The 20,000-nt window shown below is 37.8% G+C and overlaps 2 protein-coding genes and 1 long non-coding RNA gene across 4 annotated transcripts in view; 2 read left to right on the top strand and 1 right to left on the bottom strand.

Annotated features, from left to right (window-relative positions):
- LOC146485099 (uncharacterized) overlaps positions 1-745 on the top strand; it is a 2,358-nt gene extending 1,613 nt beyond the window's left edge. Inside the window, exons 1-3 of the long non-coding RNA XR_014863500.1 lie at positions 1-21; positions 250-309; positions 611-745. The exon at positions 1-21 is cut by the window's left edge and continues 1,613 nt beyond it. This is a non-coding gene — a long non-coding RNA (uncharacterized LOC146485099). The remainder of the gene's footprint in view (positions 22-249; positions 310-610) is intronic.
- LOC146485098 (uncharacterized) overlaps positions 1-6,976 on the top strand; it is a 12,274-nt gene extending 5,298 nt beyond the window's left edge. Inside the window, exons 2-4 of the mRNA XM_085103728.1 lie at positions 5,957-6,013; positions 6,204-6,309; positions 6,838-6,976. Of these exons, the coding sequence (XP_084959854.1) occupies positions 5,957-6,013; positions 6,204-6,309; positions 6,838-6,976 (302 nt within the window). The remainder of the gene's footprint in view (positions 1-5,956; positions 6,014-6,203; positions 6,310-6,837) is intronic.
- A 4,182-nt stretch (positions 6,977-11,158) lies between these two features.
- LOC146485100 (protein toll-like) overlaps positions 11,159-20,000 on the bottom strand; it is a 13,933-nt gene continuing 5,091 nt past the window's right edge. For both annotated transcript variants that reach the window (XM_085104043.1, XM_085104042.1), the window contains one exon: positions 11,159-15,700. In XM_085104043.1, the coding sequence (XP_084960169.1) occupies positions 12,753-15,653 (2,901 nt within the window). In that variant the 5' untranslated portion in view covers positions 15,654-15,700 and the 3' untranslated portion in view covers positions 11,159-12,752. The remainder of the gene's footprint in view (positions 15,701-20,000) is intronic.

Raw genomic sequence — 20,000 nt, forward strand, 5'->3', positions numbered from 1 at the left:
TGCAAAGAGCAGCATTTGATGGTACGTACTGTGGTAGAACCTCAAAAAAAAAAAAACTCTAACTTTGAAGGGATTAAATAAAAGAAAACAATCCGAATGATCACGGTTGATTTGATATGGAAAAAGACCTTGACTGTGTTGTTCTCAGCAATCCTCAGGTGCGACATTAAATGAAACAAACAAACAAACATCAAATGACATGAGACAAAAAGGAATTACACTGATATTAATTACCATATCTTTCTTCAGAAACAAAGTTTAGGAGTCAAATTCAAGGAAAGGAAAATGCATGGCTTTTTTAATGATCTGGTAAGGGCAGTGTGTACTGTCATTTTGTAACATTTTCAGATTTAAGTGCTTTAGTGAATTGGTATTAAAAAGCCAGATTGTCCCCGAGATTGTTGATGCATTGTAATATGTATCAAATACTGTATACACGTAGATCTCTTTAAAATCTTGTGCTTAGCCTTTTGAAGCTGACTGAAGGCGAAATGTTCAAGGGAAATACTGAATGAGAGAGGCAGAAACTCTATCAAGCCCAACCATCAAACCCACCATCTTTACAGTGCCATGTTTGTTGACAATGTTTGTTTTAATTGGTTTTTGATAGGATCTTGTTTCTGATAGTGCCAGTGTGGGTATGAAAGTGAAGATTCTCAGTCTGAAATAAATTATTATTCTGCAAGTTCCACTTATCCTGCTCTTCTAAGCTGTTCCATCCCTGGAAAAGGTGCATGCTCAATAGGTATGGATTATAAAGGCATGCTTAAATTAGAATTCAAGTGCACTTTTAAAAATGTGCATGCCAGTTTTGATATCATATATCCACTACTTAAAAGGTTCAATTATGTCTCTGGTTTTTGTCACATCACATGGTAGGGAAATGAGCACATCAGCACATCTAAAATGTTTTTCTTTGGTATGGGGTCCTGAGTCTCCGAATTAGACATGCATGCAGAGCACAGTTTTATTTTACCCCCAGTCTCCCAGCAGTAGTTATATAATATAATAAAAAAATATTTAATAAGTTGTTTGGAGGTGACAATCCTCTTGATCTAGCTGATTTTACATGTCTGGAATTAGACAATGTAACTTCTAACCACTGGACCTACACTGTAAGTTGTCAATATGTGAAGAATTCCTCTGGGATGGTTTTTAAGTGCATGCCAAGTGATGCCAAGTGGAAGTTATTATAATGTTAATAAGGTTTGAAGAATAAAGAGTGTAAGTTATGGCAGTGGTTTGCTTACCCTTGTGAAAATTTTTCCGAGATCTCGGCCGAGATCGCGGGCGAGATCTCGGCGCGTTTTTGGCCGCCGAGATCTCGGCCGAGATCGCTGCCGAGATCTCGGCGAATGGCTAATGGTGGAATGTGTTGAATAAGTTATGTCACCTAGCTTGTAAGCCTAATCGTTATTAAAAATTTATTGGGTCTCTAGTAAGGTTTCTTTTTTTCTTCTTTTGTAATTGGTCAAGTCCCTAAGAGAAGGAGGTGTGGGATTGTGGAAAATTGATTCTGTGCTTACATGTAAAAAGAACATAACAAGATTTGCTCCACTGTTATTTTCTTGTTTATTCATGAGATGCATATAAGCATGAGTTGTTTTTCTGCAATTCCCCACCCAGTGGGGGGATTTATAGGGTAAGTTAATTTCTGGTGTGATTCTCTATCTCTTTTTAGAGCATCAACTGCTTGCCAAAAAGAAAGTTTGTTCCAAGGATCCAAATAACAGTATTCATGCTGAGGGTGTGATTCCATATCAAGACTGTGGAGTTCAGAGCTCTTAGAGTAAGTTGACCTAAAAATTATTATGTATGTGAGCAGCATGACTTTGCCACTACAGAACTACACAAAGCACTGTTTGTGATCACTCCTAAAAGTGACCATCATTGTGAAATCTGTGACTTATTATAAGCCCTGTGTTAAAAAGATCCTTTAAGTGACATCTACCCTAAGCGATGGCACCACTGTTTTTGAATAACCAACTGGCCCTTTTCTCCTAAGCAACCAGTGCAGCCTTCAGAAAACAAGCATTAGCCAATAATGATACTTAAGGTTACAATTGGTAGCTTTCAGCGAAGCGTCAGCTCTCTCTTTATGAACCATGTAGAAGTTCATTCAGGGCGGCCGGTATATGATTTTACAGAAAATTTGCATTTGCAGCTTCCAAAATTTATCAAATCGGTATTGCAGCTGCTTGACAAAAATCACTAAGAATTGCTGCTCGGTGGTAGGACAAATCCAGAAAACAAAACCTTCCGTGTATCTCTGTCTGCTAAACAAGCTACATGTATTACAGTTGCTTCTAGTTCGGGTTTCAAAATGAAGTTGCTACATGATTAGCAATCGGTGTAATTTTGTTCTGCTGAAGCTTATGCCAATTTGTTATTCCACAACACCAACTATTAAACATTTCCAGTTGTTTAACTTAATTGTAACAGCAGGTTTAATAAACATGTCAAAGACTCGCTTTGGTTTTAAAATATCCATAGAAAACCACTGTGGTGTCCTCAAAATCATGTAAATTGATCAGATAATCAAAGTGTTAACAACATTTGAAATAATTTATCTTTAAATCAAAGTCTCCTGTGAGCCAACTCGTTAATGCAGATGACGAATCAGTATTTTAATTGAAATTAAGATGGCTACATACACTACCTTGAAAGCTAAAAGAAGTCATATCTTTGCCTGATCATGTAACAAGAAATAACCATACGTGTACTATAAAAATGATTCTAAACTTATTCCCTACATATTGTGTAAGGTTATTCTGATGCGCCTTGGAACAAATTTTCGGGTGTTGTTTATTTATTACTTCACTCATTCAATTTAAGACTCCGCACTTTGTGGAAAAACGGGAAAACTTATAACTTTGCTCATATTAAATGAAAAATCTCCATTCTTGCACTAAAATAATTGTCAAATTTTTATCTACAGATTGAATAAGATTATTTTGATGTTTTTTGAAACAAATTTTCACTTCTTTTTTTATTCAAAGTTCATGCCAACACTTCACTGATTGAATTCAAGACACCGCACTTTCACTGCGAATGCTTGAAAGTCAACAACCAAATCAGCCAACCAACCTAGTGAAAAACCCACCATTGCTATCACTCGTTCATTGTGCATGGTCGCATTTACGAGTTAAAAATGGGTATGGAAGTGGTTCATTTTGCCAGCTTGCTGTGATGTTGGAAGGGAGTGCCCATAGTTTTACGCAACACGGCACAAACTTCAATAATCAGCCTGGTCATAATTGCATTTCTGAAATTGAAACCTCCCAGCATAAAATTGGAAATACAAAAATCTGATCATGACAGATTTAAACTACAACATGCAGGTGTCATGACTACTCACGTATCCTACCCCCTTAATGTTGTAGTTGGCAACAAGACTTTTTTCTATAAACATACATTTTGTATTTTTTGCACAAGAATTTAAAATGGGTGTGGTTTTAAAAACAATGGAAGCAGTGCATTTTGCCAGCTTGCTGTGATATTAGAAGGGAGTGCCCATAGTTTTACGCAACACGGCACAAACTTCGGTAATCAGCCTGGTCGTAATTGCATCTCTGAAATTGAAACCTCCCAGCATAAAATTAGAAATACAAAAATCTGATCATGACAGATTTAAACTACAACTATAAATTTTTCTCTAAACTTACATTTTTGAATTTTTTTAAACCAGAATTTAACAATTTGGGCCCATTGGACAATGGGGCAGAAAAGTTACAAGTTGTTCAAAGCTTAGTTTTTTTGTACGAATGTTTTCACCAGAGAACATTTACTTTTTGTTACTGTTAATCCTGGTTATGGATCTTCTGTTGTCTAAGTGTAGAGTCGTCCACTGTAAATAAACTTTTCTTAACAGGGGAACATATGTTATGGATGTTGGAACATAAAGTCTGTTCATACAATGTATTTATATTAGACAATAATGTTAGTCTCCTGCAGTGGAACATTCACAATTAATTAAATTGTAATAGCAACTGGAACCACAATGACAGACAACTTCTTCCTACATACTCCTGCACATCAAAAGCTCAACGGTATGACCATGAAAAAACTGTAATAATCAAGACTGAGTGTACTGAGACAGCGTATTGTTGCAATCTGATCCCCCATTGAATGAAACAGTACAATTTTATGGTAAATCAAATCAAAAACTTCTCAGGAAATGTTCATAGTGAAATCTCCTCTCCATGGTGTCGCTAAAGTTGGTTTTGAGCGCAGTCTTCTAATTACCTTTTCGTGAAGCTTTTTCAGTGTCCTTTTTGACCATTCCTTGGATGGGAATCAACTTTTGCAAGTCTGGATTTCGACCACTAAACGTTGTATTTCTCTTCGATGACTCCTACTGCTGCTTCGAACTCAGCAAAAAAGCATGAAATATCCCTCAACTCCGTGTCGTTTTCTGTACAAGACATGTACTCCTCGCTTTTTTCTCCGAAAAACTGGCTTATTTGATCAGAAGGAGGATTTTCCAGAAAGAGCTTGGCTGCCATATTAGATTCTACCAAAGCCCCCCAAAATTCTCCCATGACAGGCTGCACGCCTCTGATGATCCACATTGGATTACCTATGATGGTCTCAAAGGAAGGCAGTGTCTAGGAACTGGTCTCACCGGCCGTGCACACTGTAGGAAAGGGGATCCTATCTCATTGCTTTTTTTGTTCAGAAATAAAGTCTTTAGAAGTTCTCTCATAAACAAATTGGTGTTTCAACAAAATGTATTACAGTTTTCCTTTTTCCAAGAATCTTAAAACCTAATCTTTTTAAAGTTTAAAATATGCTACAAATATGTGACTCTCAAAACCTCGCGAAGCTAGGGCTGGGCGGACAGTCGATTTGAAGTGAAGGAATGTGCTAAGGCAGTTATAAGAAAGTATAAATTGTCACTAATAGGCCTTTTGCAATAGCTGGTCACATGATCAACTTTCCGATCAAAAACAGTTCTCCTTTGGAAAGTTTTGTTACAAGGTCTTAGGAACTGAGAGAGCATATTTAAAGTAGGTTAATTACCCGTAAATTTTTATCCATATATCTCAAAAGTAAGATTAGAAGGATTTGTACTGGAAAACTCCTCAATCTTTATAATTCTTCGGGTCATACTCAGCCTCATCCAGTGATAGGTAATTATGATTATCATCATCATCATCATCATCATCATTATTATTATTATTATTATTATTATTATTATTATTATTATTATTATTATTATTATTATTGTCAGTAAGTATAACACTCTTTCCAATATTAGTTTATTCCATGGTCCCTATATTTGTCATGCATCTTCCTCCCCCCTTTGACCCAGCAGTCTATTATTATTGTGCTCCTCATGTGTTCAAAATCAAGTGTCGATGTTTCCAATGCAAACTAAATGTAGCATTTTTTTGTTATTTTGTTTAGATAATCAGATTTCTTGTGATTATGAGATGGGATGTGGCTGAAATAATAAGAACCTTGGTATCATCTTCAACCTTATTGGCCTTTCAAACAGACACAAAGAGACAATATAGGTTGGTTTCCATGCAAACACGTGCCCTTCAATGAAGAAAATCAATAGCTCAGCTATGGCAAATAATCCCATTAGTAGAAGTAGTTGTTTATTGGCACGTCCTCTTATAAGTTTGGCAAGTAGTCTCCATAAGTAGTTGTGTAAGTATCATGTCCCCATAAGTTTGACAAGTAGTCCCCATAAGTAGTTGTGTAACTATCATGTCCCCATAAGTTCGGCAAGTAGTCCCCATAAGTAGTCGTGTAATATCATGTCCCCATAAGTTTAGCAAGAATTAAAATTCCCGTTAAGTAGTCAGAGGGGGGTAAGTGAAACCCGAGGAAGCAAATGTCTTGACTTATAACAAACAAGCAACCAAACAGCCTTCTTCTTCTTCTTCTTCTTCTTCTTCTTCTTCTTCTTCTTCTTCTTCTTCTTCTTCTTCTTCTTCCGCATCAGAAGAGGTGGTCCTCGCAAGTAGGGTATCACTATGGAAACACAGACCTCACAAGTTAGGTGAGTATGTCCCCATAAGAATTGTATGGCAAGTAGTACCCATAAGTATTCAAAGTTGAGTAATGGGCAGGTCCTCATAACAAAGACCCCACAAAAAAATTTGAAATTTCCTAAAGTCTAATCAAGTGTTTAAAGAGGTGGGCAAATAAGCTACCAAACATCCATATTTTTTTTTTGATACCTCCAATAGAAAGGGGGGTCCTCATAAGAGGTGTATGGAAACACAGACCTCACAAGTTGCCAAAGGTGAGTATGTGTGTGTGTGTGTGTGTGTGTGTGTGTGTGTGTGTGTGGAGGCAAGCGCGAAGCGAGAACGAGGCGCGACGAGAAAGGCGCAAAATTTTTTTTGTCCCCCTCCCTTTGTGCGTCACTCGAGTTCCGCAATAGCCTCGTGCTTACTTCCGCTCACCTAAAAAAGCACACAAAAATAAATGATGATGATGATGATGATGATAACGCTTGTTCTGCAGGCCAACATGTATGCCACCTGCTTTGCGCGTGACCTCAGTTGGGTACCCGAAATGATCCTCAACCCCGAATCGATCCACAAGTTGACCCCGAAATGACCTCGACTCTGAGATGACCCCGTCCTACCAAGTAGCCAGTTTCTAAAGTAGTGTCCCAACTTGAATTTATTTCCTAACTGTGCATCGCGTATCCCCGACGAGCCCTCCATGGGGGTTCGGGTGTGCGGCTCAGTTCTCTAAACCTTGTCCCTATTTCAGACCAAAATATCAAATGATTGGGTACCCTTTTTCAGAACTGTCGTCTAAAACTCATATCCATTTTCAGACTTGGTTTCTTGGATCCATTCCCGTTTTCAGGCTCATGCTGTCAGACCAAATTGGTTACAATATGTACCACCAAAACGGTTCAAAAACCATACCTATTGGTGCTGCACATACCTACGTTATAGTATATAGCTTATGCAGGGGGCGAACCATGCAGTCAGATACATACTAGTTATGCAATGCTTTCAAGTGGTACTTCTTGAAATATTCCACGAGTGACTTGATATTTCTTAGTATACACACAAGCCTGAGCCCTACCACTCATTGGATCAACGCACAACGTCACTCTTTAATGCTTTAACGACAAATACAATCAGTGAAAAAATATTTATGAGTCGAATTTCTGCAAAGCTGATCGGACTGCGTAGAAAACTTAATACGACAGAGACATGATGGAGACCAAACCGAGAATCAACAGAATGCGGCAACCGTGGACAGCTCTTTCGAGCTGGTTGGCTCTCGTCAGCACGGTGTAGCACAGGAATAAGTGTTCTACCAAATGCACATGGTAGTGATTTCGGATGGGACCAAATTCAGACATCGGTACATGTCATAGCGCGTGATTACGAACAATGAACAAAAGAACTGAAATATCATGTGGCCGTCGCAATAAGTTAAATGAGAAAAACAAAACTTTCCTTCATAGGTAAAAAAAAAAGTATTCAACCAGTTGTGTAAGACAGGACATGGCGAGAACAGACATTTTGGATACACTAACTGACATCAAAATTCAGAATTTCGCGCACTTTAAATTACACAAGTCACTCGTTTCGCTGATTAAGGGGCCGTTTACATGGAGGAAGGAAGATCCAAGCACTAAGAAGATCCGAGAAGGCGAAAAAACTTTCTGTTTGTTTGCATGCAGAAATTTCGGCCGAAGTTGTTACCAAGTGGAGAAGGAAAAAAGAATAACTGTCGGCCTTGAGCAGCTGAACGCCCGGCTGCCGCCATGTTTGTTCTTTTTGTCCCTAGTACTAAGATCTTCCGAGCGAAAGTTGTTTACATGGTGCAAGGATCTTCCTAGTTCTAGGATCTTCCTATCTCTCAGCCAGGAAGCTCCTATCTCTAGGAAGAACCTAGCGCTAGGGCCAAGTGCAACTTTTTGCATGTAAACTGAATAGAGAAAACATATGGCGCTAGGATGATCCGCCCTCTAGGATCTTCCTAGTGCTAGGATCTCCCTCCCTCCATGTTTAGAGCATGAAAGGGAGCGATTTCAACAATGCAGACACTCGCGCGCACTTGCGTTTTCTTTCGCTCTCGTATCCTTGATTGGCTTGCGGGATGGAAAATGAAAAATTGAAAATTTCGTCTCCATTATTCATTTAAAATAGGAAGACTTCGTTGTGTAATAGATTAATTAAAGCACATGATTTGTGTAGTAACATTTTTTTTTTAATATTCCATTTCTTGAAGTTATCCTGGAATCAAACAGAATAAATTGGAAAATGTGTTGTATTTGGACAGCTTTCAGTTTTTACGAAGCTGATGAACTGATAGAAGTGGTTCATTTTTTACATATAACCTGTAATTCCCTTTTTGTTCCCTTACCTTTTTGCCCTTTTTAACACAGGATTTTCCCGCCCTCTTTCATAGTGTGACTCTACGCGCGCGCACACGGAAAAGAAAAGTGCTTGGTACCCATTTACCTCATGCTATGAGTTTGTACCGGCTATTTTTTTTTTAATAATGTAAGGCTTTTCAAAAGTTCCTGTATTTTTTGGACTCATTGAAGGAACTGGAGTTTGGCTGAGCTGTCCGAGCTGCATTCACGTTAGGCCGGATGGCTCGAAACGTCTTGGAGGATGGACGGGACCAATGCACGAACGCTACCAAATGTAACGAGTTGCGGATCGTTGCGCCAACGTCAGAAACTTTTACATTCGGAAACTCAGACACGTTTAAATTCAATTTCATTTATTGTAAGTGAAGATACAACATTCAACAAGACGTTTGCTTTATCTGAACGGTCATTTGCCCCGCGGTCACGCACGTTTTGACTGAAAGCGTATATTGCGTGACAGTGAAGAGGTTCAATGGTCGTTTGGCGGCTAGAAGCAAACTCGTCTTTTCTTCTTGTGAAAAGGATTTTTAAGGTACAATAAGCCATATAATCAGTTAAAGTAACGACTAACCTTGTTTGTGATTTAATTTGTTTAGTAAAGTTAACGTAAATAAAAATATTCTATGTGGAAATCAAAACGAACTAATTTATATGCAAATTTGTCGATGTTGTAGCCCTAAACCAAATTACGTGTTCGTAACTAAAATCATATTTACTAACGTTAAACCTGTCGCAATTCTAGCGATTGACTTTATTGAACATTTTGCTATGAAAGAATACCCAGAGTTTTGAATTGTTTGTTAGAAAAATCAAAATTAGCGAGTGTGATGTGAAAATAGCTTGCCTCCTTTAAAGGTCAAAAGGTCAACTTTTGATGATAAATAGCATGTTCAAATAGCGCTCCAAAAATTTATCGTTTCATTTACCCAAAAATTTTATTTCATCAAATCGTACACGAAACATTGCTTATTCCGATGAATATAGTATTGGTTGACAAAGCCATGTACCAGGATGCTTTTTTTGCGGTTGAATTTTACATTATTTTGGCATGCTGTAATTCCGCTAGAAACGGTTAATTTTTAAAATTTGGCCAAAAATTCTGGATCACATTGAATGTACATTTGACAGCGTGAAAGTGTGAGGGATTTAGTTTACTTATGTTCAATTGCTTCGATTTTTATGTTACTCCTTCGTAATTTCAAGACGAGCGGCCCATACAAGTGACACTTTTAAGTCGGTTTTACCCGCTCACAGGCCACCAAAATGAAAAAGTCACTTTGAAGGTAAAACAATTATCGAAACAAACTGAAACATGTCTTTCTACAAATGGTTTTAGTAGTCCTTTATTATGACAAAGTTTGGCGATTTTCGATTTTTCTATCTTGCATGGTCGTAGGTGAAAGTTCCTGGGGAGCGCTCTTAAGACATTTATGTTTGAAAACGGTTAAAATAAAGCCCAGATCAGTGAAATAGTTCCTGTTTTGCATAAGTCGAGATATCCTTAAAATGCCTCCACAGATTTTTTTGTTAAATTGCAAGCGGTAAGAGTAAGAATTCTTTTCGACATTCGCGCTAGTTCTAGGCTCAAGAAATGAAACCGGTATTAGATGAGAAGGCTGAATCTTGGTAAAGTTTCAGTCGTTATACGCTTTCTCCGTATGGGTCTGTTTTACTGTAGTTTACGTGTTTTGAATATTTATTTTACGAGGAGCTTAGGTCAAACACTGGCACACCGGAAGCTTTTAATATTGGATTGTAAAAATCTTAAAGGCCACGAAAATGTTTTCTCTTAAAATAAATTGAACTTCCTGTTAAGAATTCAACTTAATATGTAATATCTGTTTTGATCGTGTTGGCTGTATCGATGTACTTATGGCTCGTACTCACAGGCTCTAAACACTGGCACACCGGAAGCTTTTAATATTGGATTGCAAAAATCTTAAAGGCCACGAGAATGTTTTGTGTAAAAATAAATTGAACTTCCTTTTAAGAGTTCAACTTAATATGTAATATCTGTTTTGATCGTGTTGGCTGTATCGATGTACTTATGGCTCGTACTCACAGGCTCTTGCACATATCAGTGGAAAGTTCCATCCATCATCAGTGGAAATCTGTTAAACCATTTTGCCGCAATTCAGAGTTTGTTCCACAAATAAGGCGTGAAAGTTGTGATATTCGACTAACACGGCCATATTTCCATCGAAAATGCAAAAAATGTCATCAACGAATGCTAGCAACAAACAAAGAAATAAGATAACTATCGCTTTAAAATTTATCTAGCACGAAAAATGACTCTTACTAATTTAATCATTATGAAACAGACTGGAAGAGTTTCGTTAAAGCTTCATGTAGCGAGTTATTTTAAGTCCATCACATTAAAACGAATTCACTGCCCCCCAATTTTGTTTCCTTGGCCGCTGAGCAGTTCGTTTTTTGGCTCAAGGCCACTTTAAATTTCTCGCGGTTTTCCCAATCTCATACCGAGAGTCCAGCCAATCAAAAAGTGTAAATTTTTTCGAAGTCTCCAGAGTCTCTCCTGGCGCCCACCCCCTTACCAAAAAGCCTGAGAACTCTGGGGACGAGATTGCGGTTTTCCCGGCAGGATCAAACACTCTTTGATCAGTGTTGCCAGCTTTTTGACCACCAGAAGTTTTCTGTTTCTGAACTTAAATGATTTTTTTTCGTTAGATTCAGAACAAATGTGAGGTTATTGAAAAAGATTGGTTGCAAAAGGTGGAGGAATGTAGTTGTAGGATATAACCTTTTTTTATTTCTATCGGAAACAGAATCTCAATTCAATTGATTAATGTTTCAAGTTGGAGGATAGAAAACGCCTGCTGGTCAAAAAAAAATGGAAGTACTGATCACTTCTTCACTTGGCGACAAATTTATAATGGCAGCTTGAGCCAATAAATGAACTGATCAGCGGCTAGGGAAAATAAAAACATGGCTGACGATGAATTCGTTTCAGTGTGATGGACTTATCTCTCGTCGTAAGTTATCTTTCGTTCTCTCCCTTCTATCTGGATACCTGGTAAGGATACTGGGTATAACAAGCCTTAGCAGACTGTACAAACTATCACTAACATGTAACAGCCATAACATAAGCCAAAAACTTCAAAGCGAATAGTTGATCTTATTATACAACTATAGGCCACTTCGAGGTTGAATAGGGGAATGGGTCGAGTTGCACATTTTATCTGATTTGTAAATTGACAATTTCAGATAAAAGATAACGTTAAGATTAGCTATTTGACCAAGTATGGTGGTGTTAAGTTGAATAACAGCCAAGTTATGGATCTTGAAACATGGTTTGAAGTCTATACAAAGCTCTCTAATTTAGAGACTGCGTCACACAAAAAACCATACAATTAAAATCTTATAAAGTTGCTCATTTTTGTTAACCCTGTAAAATCCTGTCAGATAGCTACCATTTTAAAGTAACTGAGTAGAAAATAACGACGTTTATCAATTTTGTTTAAGGATATCACAAAAATAAGGACATTTTGAGAGTTTATATGGTTTTGTGGGACGCCGTCTCAAAATTAAAGACATTAGCATGGATTTTGAACCATGTTTTGAGTTCCATAACGTGATTACTATACAACTTAACATCACCAAACTTGGTCAAATGTATAATATTACAGTGCTCTTTTGGTACGGTGGATAGTTGTCAATTTATAAATATGATAAAACTTGGATCTCAACCAAGTCCTCTGCCCAACACAACATTCACAATAGCTATTGCAATAGGCTAATTGAAAGGAACAGGCAGGGGACCAAGATGTTCTCGTGCAGGAAAACCTCTTTCTCGCCATTTCTCAGTCATGAATAGGAGTCGCGTAGTCCCGACGTCTAACGGACCTAGTGCACCATTGGCAAAAAAGAGTTTTTTTTTTTTTTTGGAAACTTTACTTCAGACCCCCTCAAAAATAATTTGCTCATACGCCAATGAATATCAGTAAAATAGTTCCTAAAATTGCTTATTCATTACAAACGGTTACCAATTCCCCAAGAATCGTTTAAGTTATAATTTTAATTTCTATAATAAGACTCCTTTGCAAGGCAGATTTTGAAGATATTGCTTTACAGTTTGCTCTTTCTTTTTCTGTATGTAAAGAATCCTTTAGTTGTCCCTTTATTGTTTTTTAATGGAAAAAAATATTATTGATTCCCGAATAGCTAATATTCATGAAAAAATGACTTTCGTTTAAATTGACGAAGATAAAACTAACCAGCAAACATTTTTTAGGTACACAGGCACCACTCTGAGCAAAAATTGATACAATTTAAAGCAAAAATCAGAAAAAAAATAAAATTACAAAATGTCGCTTTCGTCCATTTCTACAAAGCCCAAGAACAGTATAATTTCTTGAAATTTTGCTTACTTCTGAACAAGTGACAACGTATCCGAAGTATTAATATTCAATCCTCGGTCTTCTAATGTTTGGACAGAGTTAATATGATTTGCGCTAATGCTTTCGATTGATTCCACATTTCCAACTTCCATCGATTCTCTTTCCGCCTGCTGTGGCATCGCGTAAAACAACTTTTGCCAAAACCACGTGTCACTGTAACTCACATAGGTATTAGTGCGCATGTACAGCTTTATTTCCTCATCCAACTCAGCCATGTTTACATCATCCAACAGAATAATTATGAGGTAATTCATGCGATCTTCTATCACTTTACGATGAGCAGCGCGAAACTCCAACAAGCACCACGCGCTCCTGGCAAAGCTGGGAGAGAGCACCATCAGCATGCGCTTGCTTTCATCCACACTTTTCAGAATGTTTTCCACGATTGGTGCTCCAGCACGAAAATCGCGGTAGTGAAAGCATAGTTTATAAGGAGGATCGTGGTTCTCCAATCTTTGTTGTAACGTTTCCACGACCCATTGATGATCATCTCCACTGTACGATATAAAGGCATCATATATCTTGGTTGGATCGGAGTCATCTATGCGATCAAAAGGGTGCCAGTTAAAGTGGGTAAACATGAAGACCTTAATTTCTCCATGGTACTTGTAAAGCAGGATCACAACAATCATTATTAAGAGAAGCAGACCACCAAGAATAGCAGCCAAAATGTTTCCTGTGAAAAAGCTCCTCTCCTCAATGTTATCAGGCGAACAAATGAACTCATCATCTGACAAAGTTAACATTGGGTGTCCAAGGGTTTGGCCTGATGTACAAAGCACCTTCTCAACATTGTTTATTTGCCGCTCGTTTCTAAGTAGCCAGTGCTTCATCCATTTAGTCGTGCAGTCGCATTTAAACAAATTTTGATCCAGAGCTAATGTTGTAAAATTCATAGTTTCAACTTCCCTTGGTAGACTTCTCAGTTTATTAGAATCAATCAGCAGAATCTGGGTATGTTTTAGTTTTTTTAAAGTAGGCAGTCGTAGTTCGTCAATTTTGTTGTTTGTCAACTGCAAAACAGTCACATTTATCAAATAAGGATATGGAGGAATGTCTTTGATTTCATTGTTTTTTAAGTTGAGTTCAATCAGACCTTGTGGCATTGAGCTTGGTACTTCTGCAAGACTCTTTCCCTCACAATTGACAACAATAATTTCATCTGAACAACGTTTTCGACAAACGCATTCAGCAGGGCAGTTTTCTGGTTCCTCCTTATGCATCCACTGATTTTCTCTAATCTCCAGAATCGATTTGTTTTGTAGTTCATGTGGCGACCCACATTGCCAGGAATAAACCTGTAGTCGCATTTCTCGATTAAACAGGGCAGACAGCTTAATTCCCTTTACGAAAACCGACATCACACAGTCACAGGTTAGTGGATTTCCAGTCAACTTAATCTGAATCCGAAACCTTGAGTTCAAAGAAGCAAATTTTGTTATAAACGGCCAGGAACGTCCTAACGTCGTGATATTGTTGTTTTCCAAATTTAAACTTACATGGCGTCGATACATTTGGGAGGGAGGTGTTATCCCATTCATTGCTTTGGTAAGACCTTGAAGCCCTGTGATTCGGTTGAATGATAGATCGATTACCTCTATTTTACTGAGGCGAAATATCCAACTGGGAATGGCAGACAAATGGTTGTTTTTTAGGAGAACCTCTCGCAACGCAGAGTGACGTGGAAATGGGTTTTCGTCAGTTGATGCGATCGTATTGTTCTCTAGATTGAGGACCTCCAGTGTGTTGAGCGAGCTGAACAATCCCTTTGGAATATAATTAAGGTTGTTATTATTCAAGTCAATTTTTTTTACGTTTTTCAAGCCTTGAAATAATTGCGGCTTAAGAAATGACAGGTAATTGAAATCAAGGGAAATGTATCGCAAAGGGGTTAATCCGTGAAACAGAGTTTCAGGTAACGATACCAACTTGTTAGAAGAAAGGTCTACCTCCTCTAGTCCCTCCAAGTTGCTGAAACATGATGGTCCAAGTGCTTTTAATCCATTTCGTCTAAGACCAAGATAGCGCATGAATCCGCGAAAAATATAAGACGATAAATCTTCGATGTGATTGTAATCCAGAATCAGTGCACGGACATAAGGGTTTCTTTCGCAATATAGAGGCAAAGAATAGGAATTATGGATGAGCCATCTCAAGCCATGGAAAAGATCAAGTGTGGAGTTATTCCATGGAAATTCTGGTGGCTCTTTTACGCTGCTCCTAAACAAAAAAAGTTGTTGCAGATGGGGCATTGTAGTTTTCCAATATGACGGAATCGTCTTCATTGACATACTATAAAGTCTTAAAACAGCCATGCTCGGCCAGACAATCTTTGGGTTAGTAAACATACTTGGGATGATGTTTGTTGTAAGGTAAGCAATATCTTTAAAGTCGCTTGCAAAACCTTCATTATCTTGAAATGAATCCATTAGGCTACGTTTACTACCTTGAAAGGCTAATGACCACAGGTAGGTTGCCTTGGCCCAGACAGCAAGATTTTGCATCGACATTCTGCATTCATACCCGATTCTCAATTCCAGCAAAAAGGTTTTGTTAACAGCATTGCGTTGATTGGTGAAACTCAGCAATATTGGTGACGAGCATCCAACGTAGACAGACATATCAAAAAAGGTCTTGTTGTTATTAACTCCTGCGACATTAAGAAGTTCGCTGATATCAAACGGTAATTCAGTCCTTTGACCACCATCCAGGCGACAGATAACTGCTAACTGCGGAATAGCAGTTCCCTTTTTTGTTTCGAATCTGGCAGTGATTGATTCTCTATAACAGTCTGATTGGCGTATCCCACTTTGATGGGTTAAGGGAATTACTGAAAAGATTAACAGCGCAAGGAAGGATTCAGCCATCCTCTCAATAAATCCTTAAATTCCCAGTTGATTTGGTGTACTACAGGCTGTGGATTCAAGCAAGATTAGTTTCGATTAATTGTTTGCATTTTTGGCCAACCTAATGATTCGACTGTAGGTACATGCTTTAAAATTGAGAGATTCTTTTACAAAGTATGTAAACATTTGAGTCCTCTGTAAAACACTTTATAGTTTTTCCACTACGATTTTTAGAGTGAACAACGTATTACTATGTTTTATAGAGATGGCTCTTGATTATTTTCGGTGAAAGGTCCTCAAGGCTCTTAAGAGTGCCTGACTGTACCTTTCGAGAATCGCTGGCCAAGCTTGAAAAATCGAAACTCTTGATAATTTGTCTGAAGTTTACTTTTGGGGAACTATCTTCGAAAATTTTATTTGAATGTTCTGGAAATTTTTAGTTTTCGAGAATTTTGGAGAAAACGAAATAACGGGTTTTGGCTCATTAATTATGCAAAAATCTCAATCAAAATTAGCCAAGTTCAATACGCTTGTGTTGAAACAGTACGCAACGCTAGAAAACGAAGTCGGTTTTGAATAAGAGCATAACTCACCTACTTTCTATCAATGGGACCTATGTAAACTTTTGTAGAACTTTAAATGGTTTTATGGCTCTTTGACAAATTGACATTTTGAGGACTTCGCGATGAGGCGAAAATTGAGTAAGTTTCAAGGTTTAAAATGCATCTTGGTATGTCAGGTATCGACTCGAGAGAAACATTGTGATGAAGCTTGGGTCTTTGTCTTAAATAATACGAAATAAAAAATCTGGGCAATCAATGCACGCGCTGACGAAAACCAAAGTTAGCGAGGCTTCGTTAACAAATTTGCATAATTCGCAACTGTTGAGAAAATGCTATGTTGTGGCGACTCGGTGAAAACATTGACTCAGGCTATCTTCAAATGGTCATTTTACCTCATATTGCATTTGTCTGTTTCTCATTCTTGTTTAATAACGTGGTAGAAAAGGTCTGGACAAAAAAAAGTGCGTGATCGGAAAAGAAAATATTTGCCAAATTCTGGTGGGAAATTTGCATAATGCAAATCTCCCAATAAATCTTTCTGCAAAGGAATCTGATTGGGAAGGTTTCGTTAAGAGACCATTTAACCGAAACACTCCTTATAAAAGCAGTCAAAACAACGTTTAATAATCCGATTTCAACCAATTATTGTCGAATCGATCTTAACCTTTAAATTAATAGTGCCAAACTGATACTCGCTATTGCGTTACCTGCGTCACGTCAGTAGCTGTCGATATGTCTTACAATATAATGCCCACAAACCAACTTGTGCTGCGAAATTGCCATTTACAACAACTAGAAAAAAGACCTTTATTTACTGGCATATGAGTGGTTTTGATAAAATTAAAAGTTCACATGACACTTGAATCACGTTTAAAAGATACATGCTTGTCAAATGAGATGCGAAAGTTGGACATAGGGTCGGTGTAAGTGAATATTTTTAATTAATCAAGTTTGTTTACTGGAATGCTTTTTCAAATAGCTAGTCCAACCTTCTTCAGTGGCCTTCCAAATAATGATCACTTAGAAGTGGGTCAGTCAAAGAAACTCTCTGTTCGTGTTGTTTGATACTGTACCTTCGCAAGCGACTGAAAAACAATGTCAGATGGCACGCTATATTTTTACGTAATTACTGGTATGAAATATCACACATGCAAGGATACACGCTTTCAAAACCTGTGTACCAATTTCTGTTTAACAAAATAATAACTTAGTTTCTACCAACAGTCCACATTGGCGGTAGGGCATGCATTTATTTTTGTCGAATGTCAACAACAGAAACACGGGTATCTCAGTGACACTGTAGACACGCAATGTCTACTCCATACATCTACTGCCTTCATTACAGGTAGCCGAAGCTCTATGACCTTTGTTTGACCTTTATATTTTCATGTCACGATGAGTGTTACGCAATGGCGTAAATTATAAGGGTTTGTATGGGAATTTACGAACGTGTTTTGGAGTCGAAAGTAAAGGGCATGAATTGAACAAAAATTGCTTACCTTGTCTCCTGGATATCTTGCCAGGGTTTGTGCCATATTTTGGCCATTTCGGTACGATTCCAGTGGGTTTTCGGTTCGCTGAAAATTTTATTCTCTCTATAACGTATCCTACTATAGATATATATCCCCCAAACCGTGGTCACTTCGGTAGCAATAGTATTCTTTGAAATAAATTGCAATCTTAACAACGCGGAAGAACTGTGGACCACGGAATAGAAATAATGTTAGTACTGGGATAGAGGACTATGGACTACGGACTATGGACTGACTGCACGCCCTACAGTTTACATTGGCTGTAGGACATGTATTTATCTTTGTAGAATGTCAACAACAGAAACACGGGTATCTCCGTGACACGCAATGTCTACTGCATACATGTCTATGTACGACATCTACATGATTGTGCACGTGGGCTCATTGGCTGATCACCTTTTGCGCATTTAATCACGCCAGTTTTCACCATATCGAACCCTAAGGTGAATGCTAAAGACTAAAATGACGGCTCTCTTCAGCGCGTATTAAAAATCCAGCAGTTTCGCTGAGATAAAGCAAGATTTTATGTTTGCACTGTCGATCCGCACTATTTTATTCCCAGTCCTTGTTTGTTTCCAAAAATAAATAAATAAATAAATCATAAATAAATAAATAAATAAATAAATAAATAAGTAAATAAATAAATAAATAAAGGGACAAAAACAACTACCGAAACTTGATTTGACACATCTTAAACTTACTGAGAATGAACACAAGAAAGATATGATTTTCAGACTTCAGTTCTCCTTTAAACCCAGCCCGTAGTCCTTAGTCCTCCCCTTACCTTAGTTTCTTTTTTATACCCAGTCCGTGGTCCGCAGTCCTTTGTCCGCGACTCAGATTTTATACTGACCGCATTGTTCTTTTGGGGACATATGTAGCAGGATATAAAGCAAGGAAAATGTTTAGCAAACCCACTGGAATCGTACTGAAATGGCCAATATATGGCGCACAAACACTGGCAAGAGATCAAGGAGACAAGGTAAGCCATTTTTGTTCAATTTATTCCCTTTATTTTCAACTCCAAAACACGTTCGTAAATGACAATATAAAGGTCAAACAAAGGTCATAGAGCTTCGGCTACCTGTAATGAAGGCAGTAGACAGGGACTCACTGAGATACCCGTGTTTCTGTTGTTGACATTCAACAAAGATAAATGCATGCCTTACAGCCAATGTGGACTGTAGGTAGGTTATTATTATGTTAAACGGAAATTGGCACACAGGTTTTGAAGCGTGTATCCGTGTATGTGTGAAATTTCATACCAGTATTTACGTTAAAATATGGCGTGCCGGCTTAAATTGTTTTTCAGTCACTTGCCAAGGTAAAATATCAAAGAACACGAACAGAGAAGGGTTTTGTTTAATGACTCGCTTCTGGGCGATCATTATTTGGAAGGCCACTGAAAAAGGTTGGACTGGCTATTTGAAAAAGCATTCCAGTAAACAAACTTTATTTAATTAATAATATTGACTTCGACGACTCTGATCTATGTCTAACGTTCCTACTCAATGACAAGCGTGTATTCCAGTATCATGTGAACGTCTTATTTTTATCAAAACCGCTCAAATGCCAGTAAAATAAAGTTCTTTTTTCTAGTTGTTGTAAATGGTGATTTCGCAGCACAAGTTGGTTTGTGGGCATCTTTTAAGACATATCGACAGCTACTGACGTGACGCAGGTAACGCAGTAGCGAGTATCAGTTTGACAATATAATTTAAAGGTTATAAAGATTCGACAATTATTTGTTGAAATCGGATTATTAAACGTTGTTTTGACTCCTTTTATAAGGAGTGTTTCGGTCAAATAGTCTCTGAACAAAACCTTTCCAATCAGATTCCTTTGCAGAAAGATTTTTTTGGGAGATTTGCATTATGCAAATTTCCCACCAGAATTTGGCAAATATTTTCTTTTCTGATTACGCTCTTTTTTTTGTCCAGACCCTTTCTACCACGTTATTAAACAAGAATGAGAAACAGACAAATGCAATATGAGGTAAAATGATCATTTGAAGATAGCCTGAGTCAATGTTTTCACCGAGTCGCCACAACATAGCATTTTCTCAACAGTTGCGAATTATGCAAATTTGTGAACAAAGCCTCGCTAACTTTGGTTTTCGTCAGCGCGTGCATTGATTGCCCAGATTTTTTATTTCGTGTTATTTAAGACAAAGACCCAAGCTTCATCACAATGTTCCTCTCGAGTCGATACCTGACATACCAAGATGCATTTTAAACCTTGAAACTTACTTAATTTTCGCCTCATCGCGAAGT

The sequence above is a fragment of the Pavona decussata genome, unplaced genomic scaffold (genome assembly GCF_977016875.1).
Source record: "Pavona decussata unplaced genomic scaffold, jaPavDecu1.1 SCAFFOLD_28, whole genome shotgun sequence".
Lineage (NCBI taxonomy): Eukaryota > Metazoa > Cnidaria > Anthozoa > Scleractinia > Agariciidae > Pavona > Pavona decussata.